This window comes from Elaeis guineensis, chromosome 12 (assembly GCF_000442705.2).
Source record: "Elaeis guineensis isolate ETL-2024a chromosome 12, EG11, whole genome shotgun sequence".
Classification (NCBI taxonomy): Eukaryota; Viridiplantae; Streptophyta; class Magnoliopsida; order Arecales; family Arecaceae; genus Elaeis; species Elaeis guineensis.
Window position 1 is genome coordinate 50,737,820 of NC_026004.2, and position 15,942 is coordinate 50,753,761.

At 44.6% G+C, this 15,942-nt stretch overlaps 2 protein-coding genes across 8 annotated transcripts in view; both read left to right on the top strand.

Annotated features, from left to right (window-relative positions):
* The window catches only part of LOC105032786 (epimerase family protein SDR39U1 homolog, chloroplastic), a 121,938-nt gene that overhangs the window by 22,614 nt on the left and 83,382 nt on the right, over window positions 1–15,942 (top strand). The window lies entirely within an intron of this gene.
* LOC140852858 (uncharacterized) lies at window positions 149–13,778 on the top strand. The gene is made up of 3 exons (XM_073246443.1): window positions 149–629; window positions 717–11,758; window positions 11,825–13,778. Exons 1-2 carry the CDS (start codon window positions 426–428, stop codon window positions 1,269–1,271), a joined length of 759 nt encoding a protein of 252 aa, XP_073102544.1. The 5' UTR covers window positions 149–425; the 3' UTR covers window positions 1,272–11,758; window positions 11,825–13,778.

Consider the following 15,942-nt stretch of genomic DNA (forward strand, 5'->3'; position numbering starts at 1 on the left):
AGCTCCTCTCCTCCCCGACCTTCTGAAGGAGCAATTTTTATTCAATGTCGGTCTGAGCCCTCTCAACCCTGCCGATATTTTTTCTTTCTCAAGTTATTCGCGGCTTTCTCTTTCTCTTATTCTGTTTCTAAACTGTGTTGATCTTTTTTCATTGCAGACATGGACGCAGACGCAGCTCAGATACTAGCCAAGGGTCTCAAGGCCCACAAGAGGAAGGCGCCGCAACTTCTGAGTCGGCGAAGAAGGCGAGGGTAGAGGAGACAAGCTCGACCGTGCTTGCCCAGGCGGCCATTGTCGGTGATGCCCCCTCCGACGTCGAGCCCGCAGTCCTCCGAGCTTCTTCAAGAAGCCCTCCGATCGAGGTTCCCGCTCCAGAGTTTCGTCCCGAGGAGGCATCGGGGGCCGAAAGAAAGAGAAGGAAGAAGATGGTGGTCCGCAAGATCAGCAGCAGCAGGGTTGCCATCGAAAGGTCCAACGGCTCCGAAGAGGATTTGGGGGAGAACCCCTTCAACAACAGGGATTTAATAAAAAGGTTGGTCGATGGGTGCATTTTGCCCGAGATCGTCCACAGGATCGTCCATGCCGATCCTGAACAGCGGGTTTGGGACTCTCTGGGGTCCTTTCTTGAGGTAGGCCGATTTACTTTTTTCTTCCTTTCGCTTCTTCATTTAGTTCATTCCTTAGCTTTCATATTGACTTCCTGGTCGCTCTTGCAGATTGGACACCAGCTCATCGCCAACATCGAGGCGATGAAAAATACAAAGAAGGAAGCAGCCCAGGCGGAGGAAGGTCGCCAGGCTGAGGCTGCCCGTCTTAAGGAGAAGGTCGCCGAAGTCACGAGTCTCCAAGAGGCGCTCCAGAAGGAGGAACAAACTTCGACGGATCTGAAGGCTGCTTTGGAGGAGGAAAGAAGGAAGGCAGAGGCCGAGGTCTCCAAGCTGAAAGAGCAGATCCCGACCCTAGTTTCGGAGGCAAGGGCCCAAGCAGTGGAGGAGTTCAAGACCTCCTCCGAGATGAGAGATCTGAATATCAAGTTCGGTCAGGCTGCCTTTATCAAAGGCTTCGAGCTTTGCCAGGAGAAGGTGGTCGGAAAGTTTTTCGAACTCGACCTCAGCTTCCTGGACGAAGCGTCTGACGATGAAGCTGGACCTTCCGAAGCTGCTGTCGGTCTCCCTCCAGCCGGGACCTCTTCAACTGCCGCAACTACCGTGACCGACCTTTCGGGGGCGTCGAGCTCCTCCACTTCTGCTCCAGAGGTTCGAGACCTCTAATTTTGTATTTTTCCTTTGTTACAACTTTTTTTTTCCTCTTTCTCTTGTACTTAAGAATTATTCAATCGATGAAATCGGATTCCTCTTCACAGAGAGCTCCTTTTTCTTCTTCTACTTTTTTTTTTCTTGCAATGATTTGCGTTGTGACGCTCTTGTTTCCCGATAACAGTGCCCTGTCGAAGCTCTTCCCCTACCGCAGGGGATTCCTTTGAAGTCTATGATCCGAGATCTGAGAAGGAAAGTTCGTCACCTAACGAAGAAATCAAAGAAGATGGACGACGAACTTCACAGGCTGAGGAAGAGCCATTCGGAAGCCACCGTGGAGGTTACTCGCCTTCGGAACCTCCACAGAAAGGACTTCATGGACTACAGCCAGAAGAAGGCCAACTTCGAGAAGGAGCTTGAGGAACTCCAAAAACGCGCCAGCGATCGATCTTGGACTCAGGCCTCCAAGATCAGCTCCCTCAGGCCGCACGGGAGAAGATCGGCCAATTGGAAGAGAGCTCGTCCTGACTTCCAACTCAGGCTGATCACGGCTAGGACTGGTCGAAGAAATTCTCCGACCTCCAGAAGCGGCTACAGGACGTCGAGATGAATTACAACACTTGTCGAGTCGGCTGGTGCGGGCAAATAGACAACTACAGAAGGAGGCTCAAGATGGCGACCGACGAGGTTGCTCGCCTTCAGAAGCAGTTGTCCGAAAGAGCCCAGGCCGTTTCGGTTCAAGACTCCGACGAGCTCCGATCCTTGAGGGAGACCATGGAAGAACTGTCCGTAGCCCTTGGAAAGGAGAAAGCCGAATTGCAGCGGCTGAAAATTCAGCTGACCTATGACCAGCAGGCGGTCAAGGATGCAGAAGCGGAGTCCGAAGTTCTGAGGAAGAGGCTTCGAGAATCGGAGGGCGAAAGCCGGCTGTTTCATCAAATGTATCGGGAGATGCTGCTAAGAAAGAAGGAACTGGAAGAAGAAGTTGAGAATTTAAAGCAATCCCTGATAATGGCTGGAATCGAGAGTTCGAAGTCAGAAGAAGCCAAGCTTCCTTAGAGCTTCTTTTACCTTTTGTTCCATGTATTTTTTTTCTTTTCTTGTTGTTTTTTTTTTTTGGCCTTCAAAGGTTTTTGTAATGCTCTCTTTATTAATGAAATGAAAAGGAATTTTCTCATTATCTTGTCTATTCTTGCTCTGAGTTGTCGTTTACCGAGCTTCTCTTGTCTTTTGTCTTATTCGATGTCGACGTTGTTTGAAGGTTCTTGGTCATCGCCGCGTTGATTCGCCCTTTTTGTTCATGACCGAAGGTCTTTTTGAGGCCATTCGAATTTGACGCTTTCTCCCGATGTTCGAGCTTGGGGTCCGAACTTCTCGTTACTTTGAGGAAGTCTATTTTCTCCTGCTAGTGTTGGGTTCCCCCTTAGAGACTGAGGATTTTTGACAAGAGTTTTCTTCCTCGTTGAGACGAGGTCCCTTGTGTCTTAGATGTAGTTCGTTTTTCTCCTTATCTCTGGCGTAGCTCGTCGCTTTTCCTTTTTCTCTAATTTTATTTTTTTTATGTTTGGACAAGGGTTTTTCCTCTGCTCCTAACGGGGTTGTAAGGGTGTAGAGGAGCCGTTGAGGAGGCTTTTCCTCTCATCCGATCTTAAACGACTAGGTTTTCATTTGTGTCAGGATGAGGTTCTCCTTCTGTTTCCGACACAGTCAATTTCGGCTCATGTTAGGACGAGGTTTTCCTCCTATTCCTAACAGAGCTGTGGGGGCACATAAGGGCCGTTGCGAGGGCCTCTCTCCCCATCCGGTCTCTTAATAACCGGGTCTTCGATTTTGTTCATGTTAGGACGAGGTTCTCCTCCTATTCCTAACATGGCTGTGGGGGCGCATAACGGCTGTTGCGAGGGCCTCTCCTCCCATCCGGTCTCTTAATAATCGGGTCTTCGACTTTGCTCATGTTAGGATGAGGTTCTCCTCCTATTCCTAACATGGCTGTGGGGACGCATAAGGATCGTTGCGAGGGTCTCTCCCCCCATCCGGTCTCTTAATAATCGGATCTTCGACTTTGCTCATGTTAGGATGAGGTTCTCCTCCTGTTCCTAACAGGGCTGTGGGGGCGCATAAGGGCCGTTGTGAGGGCCTCTCCCCCATCCGGTCTCTCAATAACTGAGTCTTCGACTTTGCTCATGTTAGGACGAGGTTCTCCTCCTGTTCCTAACATGGCTGTGAGAGTGCATAAGGGCCGTTGCGAGGGCCTCTCCTTCCATCCGGTCTCTTAATAACCGGGTCTTCGACTTTGCTCATGTTAGGACGAGGTTCTCCTCCTGTTCCTAACACGCTTAGTTTCGATTGTCTGACGGAGCTACTCCCTGTCGTTATAAGCTCATGCCAAAAGAAAAGATATGCGAATATAAAACTTTTATTTAAGACAAAGTTATCGGTAATACATTCGTAAATTTTTTGAATTCCATGGTCGCAGAAGGTCCGCTCCTCCAAGCTCTTTTAGATAGTATGTTCCGGGTCGGACTACCTCCCTGACTTCATACGGGCCTTCCCAGTTTGGGGCAAGTTTCTTTTGGTTCTGAGGTTGTGAAACAGCGGCTCGCCGAAGTACTAAGTTCCCCGCTCTGAAGGCTTTGCTCTTCACCCGGGAGTTGTAGTAGCGGGCTACTTTCTGCTTGTAGGTTGCCATCCGAACTTGAGCTGTCTTCCACTTTTCTTCTAACAAGTCAAGGTTGGCCTTGAGATCCTGTGAGTTGCGCTGCTCGTCGAATGCCACGACTCATGCCGACGGAAGCTTGAGTTCAATCAGGATAACGGCTTCTGTTCCGAAGGTTAAGGCAAAGGGGGTCTCCCCCGTGGACAGTCTTTGGATAGTTCGGTATGCCCATAACACATGATAAAGCTCGTCTGCCCAAGTTCCCTTTGCTTTTTCAAGTCTCGCCTTGATTCCTTGTAACAGAGTCCTGTTGGTCACCTCGGCTTCGTCGTTTGCCTGCGGATGGGCTATTGACGTGAAGTTATGGGAGATGTTTAAGTCCTCACAAAATTCAGCAAACCTTACTCCAGCAAATTGTAGCCCATTATCAGTAATGAGAGTTCTGGGTAAGCCGAACCTACAAACGATTGACTTCCAGACAAAGTCCTGCACTTTAGCTTCTGTGATTTTCGCCAAAGGTTCGGTTTCGACCTACTTGGTGAAGTAGTCAATTGCCACAAGGAGGAACTTTCGCTGCCCGGACGCCATGGGAAAAGGTCCAAGGATATCCATCCCCCATTGCACAAACGGTCATGGGGCACTCAAAGATGTAAGTTCGGAGGCGGACTGTCTTTGGATATTCGCATATCTCTGATACCAATCACACTTTACATATTCAATGGAGTCGTGGTACATTGTAGGTCAGTAATAACTTTGTCAGAGTAGTTTGTGGGATAAAAATCTGGCCCCCAGGTGACTTCCGCAGACTCCTTCATGTACCTCCCACAAGGCAAAGTCGGCTTCAGAAGGTCGGAGATATTTCAGGAGGGGCAAAGAGTACGACCTCTTGTACAGTTTGCCCTCATAAAGGATATATCGGGAGGCCTGGTTTCTAAGCGTCCGAGCTTCTTTTGCATCATGAGGAAGAATCCCGTCTTTGAGGTATGCAATCAGTGAGTCAATCCAGCTGGGTTCATGGCTGATCTCCATTACAAGCTACGGTTCTTCCGTACTTGGACATTTCAGAACTTCGAAGAGGACTTCCTTGGGTAGTTCAGTCGGAGCCAGTGTAGCCAACTTGGAGAGCAGATCGGTCCTGATATTTTCTGCTCTTGGAATCGGCTCTGTAGCTTATAAGCTCGAACTTCCCAAAATATCTAAAGTACACTCCGTCTTCTATGTATCCCTGCTTAAGTGAGGGATTCAGAAATCATGGCAAGCATCACCAACAGTACCCCTCACAGGAGAAGACGGGCAACTTTTAGCTCAACCAGAAAAGATTCTGGATCGAAAAATGATCCGCAGGAGAAACAGGACAGTTACCCAAGTGTTAATCAAATGGAGTAACCTCGGCAAAGAAGAAGCCACATGAGAGGATTATTGGGTTCTTAAGAGTCAGTTTTCTTAGTTTGATCCTCGAGGACAAGAATCCTTTGGAGGAGGGGATGTAACACCTGAAACGAAAGAAAAAGAGAGAGCTTTGATAGAAGAAAAGAAAGGAGAAAATAAAAATAAAAATGAAATAAAAATAATACTCATCTCTGTGTCTCGGCATCATAAGAGGGCAAGAGAGGTGCAAGGTGATAGATTTTGACCTTCAGAAGCTTAGATCCAAGACCAACACAGGATCTTCAACCATGGCGGTGGCTAGGGTTTCTGCTGAGATGAGAAGGAAAGAGGAATGGACCGACAGAATCTAGAGAGTTCTCTGCCCTGTTTATCCAACTGGATAATGGGTAGAGGATCAAATCAAAACCAATCCATTAGCCCGACCCATCAAGAAGCAACACAGACAAAAGCTTGCCAATTTACATTTCATTTCCCAAGCATTTCATTTTAATTTCAGTCACTGTAACTGCATATAAATAGACTGTAATCATGAGATATGACAAGGAATTGAATGGATAATTTTCCTTCCTAAAATCTTCCCTCTTCTCCCCCTCAGATCTATCTCTCGGATCACCTCTCTTCTCTGAATTCTCCTCCTTTCTCTAATTTTCTCTTTCAGATCAATCTGAAGTTCTTCCACAGCCTTTAACCCTTCCTCTCTGAATTCAAACCAAACCCTTCCCCTCACTCACTGGCCTAGATCTGCACTAATCTGGGAACAGCAGCCAAGAGTACTCGCCAGAGGACATTGGGATATTACATAATCCTAATATAATTAGAAATCTTGTGTGGACATGCAATTACTCTCAACAGATTGGCCCAACTCAAACTAATAACTTTTGCCTAGGCTCAAAGTAAAGTGAATTCAAAATACCACTAAAGCCTAATCCAAACTATTAACTAAGCCCAAAAAAAATAATTTTATTTCTTTTGCAAAAGAATGGGGTATTACATAAAATGTTTGAAATATTTCCGAGTGCTCTGCTGGCAGATTTCTATGCATGAGAATTGGAGGTATTCAGTATGCTGAAAGCCGCAATCTGGAAAAGGTCCATCATTTTAAACCTTGGCAAGATTTCCTTTCTCCACCTTGGATATGTCTGAAACTTTTTTCCCCTTAGTAACACCCATTGCCTTAATCAACTTTGGCATGCATTGATCTGATCTATAAAACACATGAACTCGCAACTTCTGTACTTGAAAATTTCATGTCCACCATAAATCCCATAAGCAGCTAGTCCACTAAAGTGCTATATGTAAAAAAAAATAAAAAAAAACATTTCCATTTGAAGAGAATCCCTATTCTTTAACTGGAATATTAACACACTATTCTGAGTTTTTTTGATCACTCTCCGATCACATGAACCCCATCCAAGTTCTCTTGGCCATCTTTAGCACTCAAGGATAATGTCTTCTTCAAGCTTTGGTGCAAGATGTTGGAGAATTGAAGTAAAGAATAAATTTTTGCTTTCATAGTTTTAAATTATCCTTCTTTCTCTCTTGTTTTGTTCTATTTCTCTAAATATCGTAAATTGCTTTTAACTCTATTCTTGTATCTGGTTATTAAATTTCTTATTAAGTTTGTCAGTATATAATGTTGGTAAGGAAGAATATGTCACGCCCCAAATCTAAGACATAACACAGTCATGTAACCATGGGGTGCATTCCATGATAACACGAAATCTATCAATCATAATCTGCTAAAATCCATCATAAATAAAATATAATAAAAGGTCCAATTCCATTATTCTTCAGGTAAATAAATCAAGACTGGTTTAGTGTACCTAAATCAAAAATTAAATATCAAAATCCATGGCTCAATTTATAAATAGTTAACTATGAATCCATAATTATTTAATAAACTAAATCAGCTACAAAATTTTTAAGCTTGCTAGTGTAGACCCTCAAGCTTGGATCTCCTTCGTTCGTAGTAGTCTTATTTTTTTAAAAGAAAATAAAAAAGAAATGAGCTGTACTAGCTCAGTAAATAAAATCTATACTTCTTTATCGGATTAAACATAAGTTTTTCTATGATAATGCATTATTAAGAAAATAATAAATATTACAAAATAAAGTATTTCATAGAATATATAATAAAATGAGTATAAAATCAGTGATGTATGCATAAATTATGAATATTTTATAAACATGATTCATAAGCTATTCATGTCATGTGTTGATATCATGTTTTAAAATATTGCTCACAGATATTCGTGCTATGATCATTTTATACTCATGACTGGGCCCGTGTTCTTAATCGACAGAGTTCTTGTTTCATATGCCAACTTTATATCCATTGGCAGGATCTATATTCATATGGATGCTAGCTCCGAGCGTTGATTCTCCTAATTTTAGGGACTCATACATAGCTATCTAAGAGCCCTTGATAGTCTTTATATCCTTTTTTTAAAAGAAATGTATATGTGGTTGGAAAAACCAATAAAATTCATACTACATGAACATACTATTTTCATGAAATATATTCATGGATAACTTATCATAATAAAACATGCCTTTTTATTTTACATATGCTGATCTTTTATTTTATGAAAAATGAGATTTCATCAACAGTAGATCACATGCATGGAAAATATGATAATCTGAAAATAAATAAGGAGCATAAGATTTACTTGCCTCGTCCACCCTAGATCTTCAAGCTGCAGTAGGAGAGTCTGCCAATCATATTTAAAATATTAAAAACATCATCAACTTCTATTTGATGAAGTCAATAGAATTAAATCATAAGAAAAGAGGATTGTTGACCGAATGGTTGGTCCAATAAACTGGATGGGTTAGATCTAAGTAACTTGATCAAGGAATCATGAAGCATGGACTGGATTAGGACCAAGATTGACCTACAAGGTTCATCAATAATGGGTTTCAAAGATACTCAACATGGCCAGGATGATGGGTGCGATAGGCTACTCAGGCACCATGATGGTCTCGGGCCTCTTTGGGTCAACTCGGATCCATAGCCATGGGAACAAGACTTTGAACGGGGTCCTTAATCAGCTTTGAGAAAGGGAGAGGGTAGAGAGAGGAGATGCCTCTCCTCTCTCTTTTCTTCCTTTTCTTCTTTCTTTTCTTCTTTCCTTGTTTGGCTAAACAGGGAAGTTGGGTGGTGGGTGGTCACCGAAAGTTCGACAATGGATGGCAGGGCATGGCCGGTAGTGGATAGCGATGGACAACTGATGGTGATGCCCAACCGACGGGGAAAATATAGGAAAGACTTGGAAAACAAGGGATCTGCTCCCTTTTTTTGGTCTTTCTGGCCGTTGGCCGATCATTGGTGGCCATGGCACTATTGTGGAGGGTGGTATGGAGGTCAGGCTATCCGATCGAACTTCGGCACCAAAGGATGATGATGCCGGTTGTTGGAAAGATGGAAAAAGATGGTCAAAAAAAGGAGGATGTTGATCTTGATCAATTTTCCAACGAAATCCAACCGTCAATCACTCAGTAGAGGGGAAAAACTTGGAAAAGAAAACAAAGAGGGATTAAGGACTTCAGACCTTGGCTTTGGCTAGATTCTTAGCTGGCACAATGATAGGACACGACGAACTCAAGAAGAAAAATGGAGAAAGGAAGATGGTCTTGGCAATGGAAGTTCGTGGAGGGAAGGGGCTCTTAAATAGAGGTGAAGGCTAGCATTTCCTAGTCTCTGGCCTCTTTTAGAACTTTGACTGCCATCGAGATTTGTCGAAGAAGCAGGACTCCCATAGGGAGTTCATGGAAACTTTGACTCCCATTGGGAGTCTCTGCAAATAGGGGGCATGCCCAGTGTTGCCGTTGAAATATGGGACTCGATTGGAAAAGCTGAAGTGGTAGCGTGTCCTTTTGGAAGAGAGACATGCAAGATAAGTTCTGGCCGGAGTTGGCTCCGACGGGGGTCCTTCGACGCTCAAGTCAGATCTCAGACCTCAGGGAAAACAAAAGAGGAGAGTTGAGAGATTGTGCGCGCATACCTTAGGAGTTTCCTGGAGGTCATTTTGTAGACGAGGGCTAGAGAGCTATTTTGGGCAGGTTACATGGCCGATTCAGACATGATATGGCAAGATTTTTGATCAGAATTTTCAAGATCGGATGGTTACACCTTCCTTATTTGTTCCAGAGCTAGCTAAGTGTTGTGGGCGCTTTTGAATTTGAAATGAGGGTGCGGGTTGAATTGGATCGGCTTCAATTGAGGAGGCCCCGATGCGGTCCAATGGAGATGGATGCCGAAGGAAAGGAATGGCTGGGGCTTGTTGTGCTTACGAGAGTAAATGTCAGTTATGTCCGAAGTTTATTTGTCGTCGAAGTCAGAGATTGGTCTAGCCAAATGTCAGCTATCGTGGAGACTAGGATTGATTGGTGGAGTCTAGGTTTGAGGCTGAAGTCGGAATCGGTCGGATTTTGGTATTCTGGTTGGGAAGATTGCCGAGTATAAGGATTACCAAGGGCTGAAGTTAGGATTGGAGATGTCTGAAGCTATGTACCGAACAACTTCCTTCAGAATCCTCTCAGGGCTTCGGAGAGGCATATTTGTCTTTGGGGTCAGACATCCATCAATAGTGTTGTGACATTGGCCCTAAAAGCTTCATCATATGTCTGACCCACGTCTTTGTTCTAAATAACAGATTACACCTCAACACTTGCCTCCTACTTCTGAGTTCGGTTTGGATGAAGGGAGTACATGAGTAGTCGAAGACATGCTGTCGTTGCCATTGAAACGGCATGTACGACCCTTGGGTGGAATGAAAAATCACATCACTGGATAATCATGACCGTGGGAAGTGGAGCAGTTGGTAGAATTCGAAGGATGGCGTGCCTTATTTTTGATGCAAATCATTAATGCATCGACTGTCGTTTTCTATTGACCAACGAATACATGCCAAGTGTCGATCATTGGATGGCTAAGCAAAATTTGGTATCTGGGCCGTTCTATCCTTCTATGCTAATAAAAGGGGGGCTGTACTCCCTGCCTTCTTCTTTATGCTTCGAAACTCGAAATTTCAAGCCTTTCTTCTTCTCCTCCGGGTCTCTTCCCTATTTCGAGAGCTTTTTCGATCGCCAGCAGCTCCTCTTTGAATCGTCGTCCTCATCTCTTGTGTCATCGCAGTTGGTCTTCTTTCTTCTCTTGTTTCTTTTTTGCCTTTTTAATCCGATCGCCCCTTCTTCCTTTCTGTCTTTCTTGCATCTTCCGATGGTGGGTTTCGGGAGTCTTAGGGAGAGCTGGCCTTTCGAATCATCTTCCTTTTTGGGGAGAGTACTTGCTGGTGCGAATGAAGGGCACGGTATTATACCGCCCTTCATTCCTGACACTATCGGATCCAAATTGGGCACGGAGGATCTGAGTCTCATCCGTGCCCGATATGGGGTCCCGACTGTCTTCGAATTAGAGTCTCCAGGACTTAGTGGTAGCATTGGTAGTCCTTCTTTCGGTAGGATCGGCTTATATGAAAAGGCTTTCAAGATCGGACTTAGGCTACCTATCCATCCTTTTATTGTTGAACTCTTCCGCTTTTTTGATCTCTCTTTTTATTCTATTATTTCTAACTCCTTTCGTTTCATCATCGACTTTCTTGTTCTTTGTTCTAAAGCCAAAGTTCATCCTTCTCTTTCTCTTTTCTGATCTTTTTACACCATAAAGAGGTGTACTGGTGATTGGTGGTACGTCTCTCCTCGGAGAGGAGTCTCTGTTTTGATAAGGGGGGCTCCTTTATCAGTGCATGGTTGGAAGGATCGGTTCTTTTTTGTTTTGGATCTTTCTGTTGAAGAGTGGATATTTCCACATTGGGGTCGACCGAGGGATTCTGTCTTTCAAATTCCGAAGCTAGGAGATGAAGACTTAGAGCGCTCCGCAATCCTAAGGGGATGCAAAATTTTCATTAAAGGAGTTGTTATCGGAGCAAGCTCTCTTCAGTGCTGGTATCAGTCCAGTCGACCCCAAAGGTGAAGATTTCTCCAATCTTTTCGATGCTTGTTTTTCTTGTTGTTACAGATATTAACTTCTCCTTTATTACAGAAATGAAGTCTGAAGAGCTAAAGAGGTTGAAGAAGGTTTCGATGAAGAGGAAGGTGCCCTTTTCATCCATCGATGCCCAGAAGAAGCCTAAGACTTCATGCGAGAGCCACAGGAAAGTGGTCCCCCCAACTTTTGCTTAGGCGGGGTCATTTCAGTTCCTCCCCTCCAAACTCGGTCCCCGAAGCCTATTGTGCTCGTTGCCCCCTAGATCGATTCAACCCAGGCAAGATCAGACTCAGTCGGGGGATCAACAGAGCGAAGACAAGGTTCGGGTTCATCGTCTACCCAGGACGTCTTCGACGATGGGAAGACTGCCAACGTCTTTCGAAAGATGTTTTTTGATATTGGCCTGGAAAAGGTCGAGGGGACAGCTCCATGAAGTAGCAGAAGCGGATGGTATCCTCCATAGTTCGGGTAATTTTTTTTACTCTTTTCTCTCTTTTCTTTCTTTTTTTTTAACTTCTTATTCTTTGGGTACAGGCGGGTCATTATGCTGCTGCCCCCATCAACAGGCTGAGTGACGCTGAGGAGGAATTGATTGAAGTGCATAAAAAGTATGAGACTGCCGAAACTTCTGAGGCCAAGGCCAACACTGATGCTGCTGAAGCCAGGTCAAAGGTGGAAGCCGTCGAAGCTGAGGTCACTCGCTTGAAGATGGTACCGAGGAAGGCCGAAGCCGACTTGGCTTCGGAGAAGGAAAGGCGGCTGGAGCCGTACGATGAGTTTTCTAAGGAGAAATGTGACTTCAGCCAGGAGGCCTTCAACACCGATTTGGACATCTATCGTTGGAGGGTGGCTGCCTGCTTCTTGAAGATAGACTTGAGCTTTTTGGATGAAGAAGAGGAGGAAGAAGAAGAGGAAGCCAAAGGAGCCACAGGAGATAGGACTCCTCCATTTGCCGAGGCTATTGAAGCTTCTGAAGCTGCTCCACCTTCGGAGGTTGTGCCTGCATCCATTCCCGTTGAAGCCACGCTAGTTTTGTTGCCGCAAGTCGAGTCGTAGCAGCCAGTCGTGGTTGACTCGAGTGCATCCGTCAATCCTCATCGAGATCGAAGATGTAAATTTGTACTTTTCCCTTTATTTTTCTATCAATGTAATAAGAATTTTAATTTCAATGAAGAAGTGATTTTTACCTTTATCGCTTGGTTTATGTTTGTTTGTGATATCTATCAGTTGGTTCGGTGTGATTATTGCGATCGCGCATTTGTGCAATACCATGCTAAGCATCCGCCAACAGCCTTGCCTTTAAGAACTCGAATCAAGAATCCTGAAGAAGATTTATATCGAGCTCAGTGAGATGCTGCCAAAGCTAAAAAGAAACTCCAAAAGTTAAAGAAGAATAATGACAGCTTCGGCAGAAGTAGAGCATTTGAGAAAGTGCCTAAAGCAGATAGATAGAAAATATTTTGTAGAGAAGCATAGGTTGATCGAGGAGCGCAATAAATTTGCAAAGTCTGCTGGGAATAAATTAGAGGATGGAGGCAGCAAGAGTTCTCTGCAACGAAAAATTGCTCAAAGCCTAGGATGAAATAATAGGACTGAAGTTCACCATAGCATCGAACAAAACCGCTAGCGAAGCCATGTCAGATTCAGCTACTCAGATCGATCAACTTCAAAGCAATCTTCACTCGACTGAGGACTTGATTAGAGAACTCAACCAAGTGGTGGATACTGAGAGATCGGCAACTGATGTCCTTCAGTGCGAACTCATTTCAGCCTAATAGATTTTTGTTGACCTTTTGGTAGCTTTGAGCAAGGACAGGGCTGTGGTGACTGAACTCTGTATCAAGCTTGCGAAGAGCACGATGGCGGCCGAACATGCCAAAGCCATTATTAGGCTGTTGGAGGATCAGCTCGCTTCGACTCTATGTGATGCAACTCTTGCAGTTGCCGATGTATCAGCCTAGGTGGTTGATGTCGGCTTCGAGGAATGCAGAAGTTTTGTCAGGTGATTTTTTTTCGAAGTTGACTCTCACCTCAGCGCCCTTAAAGATGGTGGAAATGTCAAAGCTCTCTCGACTGAAGGCGGGTCCTTCAAATGATTGTCAAATAACTGATGTACTATTTTTTTTCTTGTAGGCATATGTCTTGTGACTTTTTCCACCTGCATTTTTGTGCTTTGTTGGCTTTATGTTTGCATCGTTCGAGTTTAGTCGCGTATGATCCTTGTGTTGAGGAATTTCATGAAGATATTCGTAGGTTGGGTGCTGCCTTTGCTTTGAGAGTCCTTAGAGGTTAGCTCCTCAAAGGTTCTTCTAGGTTAGGCTTTGAATGCCGTTGAAGTCGGTAGGTAGAGGGTCCTTATAGGTCAGCCCTTATAGGATAGTCCTTCGAAAGTCCTTTTAGGTTAGCCTCCTCTTCTCACATGACTAAGGTCTTCATGGGTGTTGGTTTGCTGAAAAGCGAGCGATCTTTGAGGGTCCTTGTAGGTTATCTCCCGTTTCTTAGTCACCGAGGTCTTCTGCATATATGGTTAGATCGGTGAGTGTTGGGGGTCCTTATAAGTTAGCCCCCACTTTTTGTATGACTAAGATTTTCATGGGCCGTTGGTTCGCTGAAAAGTGAGCGGCCTTCGGGGGTCTTTATTAGGTTAGCCCTCGCTTCTTAGGCATCGAGGGTTTCATAGTTGATGACTAGTATCGATGAGCTTCGAGGGTCCTTTTAGGTTAGTCCTTGCTTCTCGCATGACTAGGGGTTTCTACTCGTCTTGTCTTGTGACAAGTGGCATTCATCGCTCAAGATCGTGCGAGATTTTTGGCCTGTTAGTTGCAAGAGATGATAATATTTCTGAAAAAAGATTATTTTATTAGTGATTGTTGAATTACATTACTGATAATACATTCGGAGATTCTCCGAGTTTCGTGGCCGAGGTAAGAATGCTCCATCCAGTTGCTTGAGGTGATAGGTTTTCGGTCTGACGACTTCATCCACTTGATAGGGATTTTTTCATTTTGGAGATAGCTTTCCATATTTTGTAGGTTGAGAGATTTCGGCTCGTCGTAGGATTAGATCGTCAGCTTTGAAATCCTTGCTCCAGACGTGGGAGTTGTAGTATCGTGCCAACCTTTGTTGATAGGCCGCCATTTGCACTCATGCTTTCTCGTGAGCTCCCTCGAGCAGATCTAGGTTAGCATGAAGCTGTTCTGTGTTGCTTTGATCATTGTAGTCCTCTACCTGATGCGAAGGGTGTTCGATTTCTATCAGGATGACAGCTTCCGTTCCGAAGGAGAGGTTGAAAGGAATCTCTCTAGTGGATGTCCTTTGAGTGGCTCGGTAGGCTCAGAGTATACTTTGCAACTCGTCCAGCCATGCTCCTTTAGCCCGGCCGATCCTGACCTTTATCCCTGCAAAAAGGTACGGTTAGTTATCACAGCCTCTCCGTTAGCCTGCTGGTGCTCCATCGAAGTGAACTGTTGGTTAATGTCATAGCTTTGACAAAACTCGACGAGTTTGGATCCTGAGAATTGGCGTCTGTTGTCCGTGATTAGCACTCATGGGAGATCGAATCGGCAAATAATACACTTTCAGACGAAGTCTGTCACTTTGGCTTCGGTGGTTTTGGTAAGAGACTCGGCTTCCACTTCCACCCACTTGGTGAACTAGTTGATGGCGACAAGAACTTTTTCTAGCTCGATGTTGGCAGAAAGGTACCCAGAATGTCAATCTCCCACTGCAAATGGCCAAGGAGCGACTATCAGGACTAGTGGAACGATCGGCTAATGTTGAATGTTGGCATTCCATTGACATCAGTCACATTGCTTGGCGAAGTTAACTGCATCATCCCGCATCGTGGGCCAGTAGTACCCCTCCGAAGTATCTTGTAGGCCAAAGATTTGCCATCCAGATGGTTTCCACACACCCCTTCGTGCACTTCTTAAAGGGCGTACTCAGCTTTGGAGGGATGAAGGCATCTGAGAAGTGGCAGGGAGAAGGATCTTTTATAATGTTTGTCTTCATAAAAAATATAGCGGGACACTTGATGTTTGATTTTTCGAGCCTCTTTAAAATCTGCGGGTAGCACTCCATCTCGTAGGAAATAGATGAAAAGATTCATCCAATAAGGTTTGTTGTTGATATGCAAGATTGGGACTAGTTCTTCAGTGCTGGATTTTTTTAGAACCTTAAAGAATGATTTCTGGGGGAGATCTCTGGGAGACGATGTCGTCAATTTGGATAGCAGATCGGTTCTCGAATTTTCGGACTGGGGTACCTGCTGAATATCGAAGTCAACAAATATCAAAGTTAGGTCCTTCACCTTCTGGAGGTACTTCTTCATGTTCTTCTCCTGGGCTTCGAGGTTGTCCTTCACTTGTCTTGCTATCAGTTGTGAATCAGTGCAGATCCTAAGTTTCTGCACTCCAAGCTCCTTTGCAATTTTTAGTCCGGTAAGAAGGGCTTCGTACTCAGCTTCATTATTAGTGGTTGAAAAATCGAACCTTAAGGTGTATTCATAATAAATCCTTCGGGTCCAAAGACTAAATGGCCAGCTCCCGACCTTGCAGAGTTCGACGATCTATCACATGCACTACCCAAAAGTCATCCGACTCTCCTGATAAGCTTGGTCCTGCAAATGTATTCTCTTCGTGAATTGGCTTTGG